The 8,453-nt window shown below is 33.4% G+C and overlaps 1 protein-coding gene across 1 annotated transcript; it reads left to right on the top strand.

The window, feature by feature from the left end:
- Positions 1–5,665: 5,665 nt before the first annotated feature.
- On the top strand, positions 5,666–8,058 carry LOC132745634 (scavenger receptor class F member 2-like). The gene is made up of 4 exons (XM_060734582.1): positions 5,666–6,379; positions 6,717–6,831; positions 7,268–7,311; positions 7,748–8,058. The coding sequence occupies exons 1-4, from the start codon at positions 5,734–5,736 to the stop codon at positions 7,912–7,914; spliced, it is 972 nt and encodes a 323-aa protein (XP_060590565.1). The 5' UTR covers positions 5,666–5,733; the 3' UTR covers positions 7,915–8,058.
- The last annotated feature ends 395 nt before the right edge of the window (positions 8,059–8,453 follow it).

The raw sequence follows: 8,453 nt of genomic DNA, 5'->3' as shown, positions 1-8,453 counted from the left end.
GTTAATTTCCACTATAATTTTGTCAAAAGTAACCAGAGATCAGAGTTCGAGCGATCTGTATAATAATCTTATAATGATAGAAATTAATATTGACTGAGTCAGCCAACTGCGGTAAAAGTAGCTATAAATGGTAACAAGGTTAGCTTTTAAAAAAGCTAGTAGCGACTCGCTTCGTAATTTCTTTCCAGGGACGTGTTTGAATGTAAAAATGACAGTTCTGTTAGCTGAAAAGACTTCAGCGAACATCAAAATAAAAGTGACATATAAAGTTATGGAAGCCAGTTCTCTCAGTTTAACAAAGAGAAATATGAGTATATATGAAGATGTAAACAGATAGAATGAAGTCCCTATGTCTATGCACATTTACTATATGGCCTGTTGACCTTGACCAGAAAAAAAATAGATAAGTAGAATTCATAAAAATGTCTCTTTATACGAAGTTAAGTTGTAATATGTTATTTAGTATTGGAATAGGTGACAGATACAAGTCCTAAAGTAAACACAAGTTGTCTATCAATTCAGCCAGAATAGCCGGGATCCTATTAAAAAAATAGGATCCCGGAAATTGACCAGTTCAAGAATATAGTTTTCAGAAAAGCCGGGATAATATTAAAAAATTAAGAGATCCAAGAGCCGGGATCATATTAAAAAATTAAGAGATCCAAGGAATTGGACAGTTCAAGAATATTGTTTTCAGAAAAGCTCGGATCGTATATAGGGATTTCGGGATTTGACCAATTCAAGAATATAGTCTTTGATTTTTCCAATTAATTAGGCATATAATTATAAGCATTGTGATTTTGTTAATAAATTGCTCTAAATATATCTATATCCTAAGTTAAATCAATTTAACTTTCATTACATACAATAAAAAAAACTTAACGTTTAATGGCCTTTCATTACGACAATAATCAACACAAATATAGTTTATTAGTTTTTTCCCTTATTATCGTATACGATCCCGGATCCCGGGCGTCCCGGATCCCGGCCAGTAAATACATACGCTAAATACCGGAAAGGTAAAATGACCGGAAAAAAAGGAAAAAGAAAAAAATGCACAGAACCAGATGTCGTTTATGTTAATTAACCAAACGAAAACTTACTACAGAGTAAACAGGACTGGTGAAATCGCTAAATCAAAAGTCAGTGTAAATATGATTTACTGAAAAGAATCCATGAAAACAAACATTTTAATCATCAATATATCTTTGCGCTCAAAACAATACTTGCTGCTTTTTAAAAATGGCGTGAAAATTGAAGGTTTTTTGACGCTATATAAGATCAAATTTGATTGGCTAAATAATTTTGGATCCTAGCCCTGATAGATAAATTTTGTAGAAAGCTGGAAGCTAAGCTTCGATTAAATTTTTGGATTGATTCGGAGTTTTAGGTTGTTTCTCAGTAAAATCCTATCGTAATACCGGCTCGCCGTGGCGAGCCGGCATAAAAGTGATCACGTTACAATAAAGTTTCAAGTAACTAAAGTATATAAAGCCAATTAGCACCATGAAAACGCAACGGCCGCTGTGCTGTAGTGGTTAGCATACTGGACCGGCAATCCAGAGACCCGTTGTTCGAGTTCCGGCTCCTGCGTACCGATATTCATGCGACTTTTCTATGTACAATTTCCCGCTCATGACATTCTATATATACAGTAGAACTTCTATGAGTCGAACTTCAATTAGTCGATTTTCTCGATGTGTCGAAGTAAAAGGAAAGTCCCGATTTTAACCCCTATATATTCCTTATAAAAACCTATTTATGAGTTCTGTCGAAGTTTTTTTCATGGTCCGTATACACCACAAATAAGCCGAAGTCCTTTGATATTTTTGACATCTTTCGATCTCGAGATATTTGACAGAAGTAAACAGTAAGACAGTGTAACAACTACATGTACTTTCATTTGAGGACTTCCGTGACCCGGTGTCGCGTGATAATCACACGCGAAATATTTACTCAAAACTGGTCAAGTTATCGCCCTTTCCTATTGTTACGCCTTTTTTTACTTCCTTATTTACGTCAACGGGTCGAAATTTTGTTATGAAACTGAGACCGATTTATGAGTCGTGTCCCGATGTGTCGAAGTTTTTACGCAAGTCCCTTCAACTTCGACTTACCGAAGTTCTACTGTTTATAATTTTTGCCGGAACTGGGCGATACGTTCGAGAAGAGGGATATATAAGAGCAATCTGGGTACGAGTGCTTGAAGTTTAACTGTATGTAATTTATCTTTATACAATCACAGGGAAACAAAACGCACTACAAATCAATTGATTTAAATGTTATCCAATTTTATAAAGAGGAAAGAAATGCGTAAGATAAATTGTACGATTTCCAAATTTGTTTAAGTAGATAACATTTATTATTACTATTATAAGTGTGTTTTTGGCGCGGATCGAATATCGTTTATATCCAACTGCTATATCAGTATTTACTACGATACAAAGAAGGGTATTCCTATTGGTTTCAAATTGATATAAGGAAGATGGTGTTGTTTTAGTTTTGATTGTGTTTGCTTTCGTATCTAGTATGTTATTGTTTTCAGTCGCTTAGTTTGCAGAATTAAACAAGTGCATACAATATTTAGAATATAAAATAAAATAAATAGAGGATATTCAAGTTTTTTCTATAAATACATGATTTATTTTCATCGAGTGGTATGAAAATAAATATTTCATGAGTGGCGGTAGCCACGAGTGATATATGGTAATTTTCATGCCACAAGATGAAAATAAATCATGTATGTATAGAAAAAACTTGAATTTTCTGTTTATTATATATACATTTTTCTCTTTCTGGACATTAAATTTTAAAAGACTTTCACTTAAATTTTGAGTACTGGCAGAATTTAAAAGAAAGTAGTCCGGCAAGACACCAGTGAAAATACGGAAAATATGTTTCACTGCAGTGAAAAATAAATTTTTACAGTGAAAATACGGAAAATGAAAATACGCATTTTATTTCATCAATATTTCTCAATATTTCATTTAAAAGTATATAATAAACGTTTAGAATATAGCATTCGAATATATTGTATTTCGATACAGGCAAAGGAAGTCATTTTGGCATTGGCAGACGCAACAATGAAGATGCAAGTCCACAATGTGTTCTTCTTTTTGGCGTTATGCATTTGTGGTGAGTTAAAATGTTATTATATTGATACTTTATTATATAGGGAATGTAGCAATATTGTTGGTTTCCAAATAATTTTTTTACAAGGCTTTTAGCATGAGTTTAGTCAATGAAAATTAATCTAGTTGCCTTTCACTAATGGAGATGTACATACCAGCATCGTTGTGGTTAAATTCATGTACTTGTACATGTTCAACAAGTTGATAAAATTGAAATGATAAATTATCTTTTGTTTTTGATTGTATGTCCCCCGAGACTACAAAGGCCATGTTGAGTGTCCACTTATTTGTTGAGAAATAAGAAATCAAATACAGCTTCGTGCATTTGTCAAGGTACAAGTGTGCATCTGAGTAGACCAACCAATACAATTTCAATATAGAAAACTAATCATTTTTCTCATATGAAAAAAATTATAGCCCTGGTGGGATTCTTAACATCATAAGCATGGGAATGGGAGCGATTGTAGTGATTTAAGGTACCCTCTTATTATGATACTTAACATAAAATTGAAATTATAAAATCTTTTTTCTACCCACCCCTTTGCATTTGTGTTTTTCACAATTGTTCTGTATCTTTATTAAAATTTGGCAATTTTTATGCAATTTTCTTGTGATGAAAGCTTCAGAGGGATCACTTCTCCTCCGTATTTTACTCTTCACACAGTAGATGTCAAGTGCCATAAGGAAGAAGTAAAATTTGCCTCGTGCACTTCTGTGTTACTATAAATCTGTGGATCATTTATTTCAGTACTTTCGTGTACCAAACAAGCCGATGCTAAAGGAGACAGAGATGTTGGACTGTTTCATTATCCTTCATGTACAGACTCAATCAGTCTGCATTTTTATGTAATTTTGTTGTGATTGATGCTTCCGAGAAATTGCTCTTCTTCCAGTTTCATAGAAACTTTTGCTCGATTTGTGTATCGAAACCGAATCATTTGCCCTTTGCTGCTGGCTAAAAATACTGAAAAAGGACCCGACCCATTCATATATGTTTAATTTTAAAACCTTCAGGGGTATATGCACTCAGTGATGTAAATTTTCTTTTGATATTTACGTCAATCATATTTTGTAAGACAAAGACTGCTTTTCTCTTTTACTTTTTTTTCGGAATACGGTACTTTATTTAGTTTGTCTTATTTTTAAGAAACTAAAATGTAGATAATTATTATATTTCAAATTTTCATAAGTTAAATATGTTCACATTTAATACAGCAGCAACTTTTAATGCACATAATTTGTTTTTTGTTTGATTGGGTTTTACGTCACATCGACACAGTATAGGTCATATCATAAAACAAAATAAGGTAAATATATGTTACAATTTCCATAAAATTATTATTCTGTTAACTAATTAGTAATTGAAATTTATAATATGATTATAAATAGCATTGGTCTGGTAATATAATTTGATGCCAAATACAATGCCTGAATATTTATTTCGTTTAGTTAAAAAAGCCGACAGCGTATGTCAAAATGGTTACTGGAGGATTGACTGTAAGGAAGTGTGTGAGGTAAATTGCGAATGGTGTGATCAGGAAACTGGAGTATGTGGTTATTGTAGAACCGGCTTTTGGGGTGACTACTGTAATAGAAAATGTTCAGATAACTGCATCACTTCTTTATGCTATAAAAATGATGGAAGTTGTCAGTCTTGTCCGGATGGTTTGTACGGTGCAACGTGCGAAAATAGTTGTGATACAAATTGCAAGAAATGTCATCAAACGACCGGCGCATGTACAACATGTAATGTTGGTTGGTGGGGAGAATTCTGTAACTACACGTGCACTCCAAACTGCAAAATATGCGAGAAATTAACAGGTGCCTGTGAGTCATGTAAAAACGGATACTGGAATATTTCTTGTGACGAAAGATGTTCTGCGTCGAATTGTGAAATTTGTAGTATCACATCAGGAGAATGTCAACTGTGTAAATCCGGATTTTGGGGCCAAAACTGTCAGAAAACTTGTGGAAACTGTACATCGGATAAGTGCGGTAAACTTGATGGACGGTGTACATCATGTCAATCAGGATATGCTGGGCATAACTGCTCAATACATTGTAATGCTGGAAATTGCAGCTCATACTCATGTAGTATAGATTATAGGTGTCATGCGTGTAAATCTGGATACTGGGGAAATTTTTGTGAACATAAATGCAGTCGAAATTGTTCATCAAGCTGTAATAAAAGCAATGGAAATTGTAGCAGCTGCACTTCCGGCCTCTGGGGAGCTAATTGTGACAACCATGCATGTACAATTGCTCCTTATCAAGTTGTACTAGATCAAACGGAGAGTGTAGTACTTGCAAAACTGGATTTTGGGGTTTATTTTGTAATGAAACCTGTAGCCATGGTTGTTCGTCCTTAGACTGTAATATTAACGATGGAAAGTGTAGCAGATGCAAGAATGGACTTTGGGGCGAATTTTGTCAGAATACTTGCGGTCAAGGTTGTTCAGATTCAACGTGTAGAAAAAGTGACGGATATTGCAGTTCTTGCAAGTCTGGACTTTGGGGCTTATTGTGTGATGCTTGTAGGTCTTTAGACTGTGATAGGGACGATGGAGAGTGCAGCAGTTGCAAGAATGGATTTTGGGGCGAAATGTGTCAGGATGCTTGCGGTCAAGGCTGTTACTACACAACTTGTAGGAAAACTGATGGATATTGTAGTACTTGCAAAAGCAGATTTTGGGGAGACGTTTGTAACAAGACTTGCAGCAAAAACTGTTTGAGCTGTAAAAAAGTCACTGGTGTGTGCATTGAATGCAATGCTGGATTGTGGAGACCATCATGCAGACAAGAATGTGATCAGTCGTGTTCAACTTCTGAATGTTTTATAGAGTCCGGAGAGTGTAAGAAATGTCATTTAAATAAATGGGGAAAGTTTTGTGAAAATTTATGCAGCACGTCTTGTTCTTGGGGTTGTCACAGACAAACTGGTCATTGCTTAAGTTGTAGAAACAGATATTGGGGTCAGGATTGTTCAAACATGTGCAACAACTCAAGATGTGAACAATGCTCTATAACAAATGGACTATGCACATTATGTCAACATAGATTTTGGGGTGAAAACTGTCAGAATACTTGTAAGTCTGATAAATGTCTTCAATGCTACATGGACACTGGTTATTGCAGTGCATGTCCGCAAGGTCGATGGGGATTACTGTGTCAAAACACATGCCGGGATGAGTGTCTTTGTTGCAACATTAGAACTGGATCTTGCACATTGCCATGTCCTGATGTTTCAGGTACGAACAATCTTAATTTCTAAAATTAAATGTTTTTTAAAAGTAAATTCAATTCTGGTGCAATTCCTCCTATTTTGTCAATGTAGCAAGAAAAATAAATAAAACTTAGACAGAAAAACAAACAGTGCTAGACTATCTAACCTATCGTTATCGTTATTTCATGTGGTACCAATAATTTATAAAATTAAATTTTTTTTCTTTGTAGTTTTTATAATTATCACTGATATTTGTTTTGTGTAGTTCTCATAGTATTATATTTCCAATTTAGTTTTACTACCTCTTATAAAATCAGAGAAACATTGTAACTTACATTTATGAAACCATTGAAATATTTCAGACGCTGGCAAATTAGCACAAGATGATATACAAGCTGTCGGTATAATTGTCGTTATGGTCATCTGCATTGCTATCACTGTTGTTGCATTTGGATTAAATGGTGTTATAAGATACATGTAATGATATTATTTCCTTCCTCCTTACAGCCTTAAGAAATGAGAGCATGGCGCTCTGAAATATCGTTTTATTATGTAGAATATTTGGTTTTCATTTGGAAAAAAATATTAAAATTATCTTCCTTTATTGAAAAAGACTTTGTAATAATGCATTATTGATATTAGAGACACTATTCAGATTCAAAGCTGGTCATAACATGTATATAATGGTGCAACGTAAAACTAATTGAACGATTGTTTTATAATGTATAAAATTATCTTTATAATGCATCAGTAAAATGGAGATAAGTATATGATTTAACCAAAATTATTTTAGAATGGTGTGCATTGTCTTGAAAATCCAAAGCCGAAACCTGTTACATTGTTTTGTTAAATTTCATTATCACACTTACATTTTTATTCATGTTTATAATCAAGTCAGGATTTTATATTTTAGATTAAGACGAAGGAAATCCAGAAAGGAGCATGACAGAGCAAAAGGTAAAATAGCCTGCTAAAACAATGCCAAGTATTGTTTTATTATTCTGGTACCTCGGGGTCATTGATTTTAGCACGTTTGTTTTGAAAGTGGAAAACAGCTTTAAGCCGGTGGTGCTATGTGCGTGAGAGATGTAACCTTTGTACCGTATCTTTCGCATACAAGTTTCTTCGAACCGAGTCTACAATTTTTATTATAATGTATATGTTTCATTGCTGTTTCCATATTTTTATCAGGATATCATCATATGCAATCAAAGAACAATTTTTTTATTTACTACTTTATTTGTTATGTACGTAATTGAATTACATTACAGAAAATAGTATTCACAAAATATTGTGTTTTTATTTATATAAGTAGTTTTTATCTACGTTTAATCTATAGATGTTTGTTTGTTTTTGTTTTTTTATTTTCCCCCATTTCAATCTGTTTCTTAAGGTTTGAAAGCTGCAACAGAAATGGGCAACGATCCATCTACATCGACAAAAACACGAGATCCAATGTACATCAATGTTACTGAATCTAATCTAAGTGAACTACCATCCACTGAATCAGGCCTAAGTGAACTACCATCAGATCATGTCTATGAACGATTAAGGCATTAAAGGGTTTGAGTACCTATTTGTCCAGTATTGGTCTAATAATTGTTTTAATTCTTCATCAGGCTTCTTAAAATTTTGACAGTCAAAGACTATACAAAGATTGTTTTTAATGGTATTTCTGTTCAATTCCTTGTTACCTACGTTTTGTACAAGAACGGAAATAGTCTGCAAAGGGACATTACTTTGACGAAACAATCTATTGATTAGTATAATGATATTCTTTTTAATTTATTTGTCAATTCCTACACTGTAACAGGGTATGAATTAGATATTCATAATTTTATAAAAAAAAATCAAAAGAACTCGTAGTAGTGTAAGATTGAAATTAAACATGTCAGTAGGCTTGTTAAAACAGGTAGACAACATACACGAGTTAGCACTTTTACTATACCGCGTTACATTTTTGTGATATGCGTAGAGCAGAGCAGAAAAACAGTATAAAAAGTTTAATTGGAACAAAATTACAAATATGCTTATCCTGGTAAATAACATATGCTTTAAAATTCTGTTGTTTTTAATTTGTGTGTTGTTTTTTTTTTTGT

Source organism: Ruditapes philippinarum, unplaced genomic scaffold, assembly GCF_026571515.1.
Source record: "Ruditapes philippinarum isolate M1 unplaced genomic scaffold, ASM2657151v2 ctg16742_1_1_1_1, whole genome shotgun sequence".
Taxonomy (NCBI): Eukaryota; Metazoa; Mollusca; class Bivalvia; order Venerida; family Veneridae; genus Ruditapes; species Ruditapes philippinarum.
Note: the sequence above shows the minus strand (reverse complement) of the source record. Positions and strands in the feature narration are given on the sequence as shown.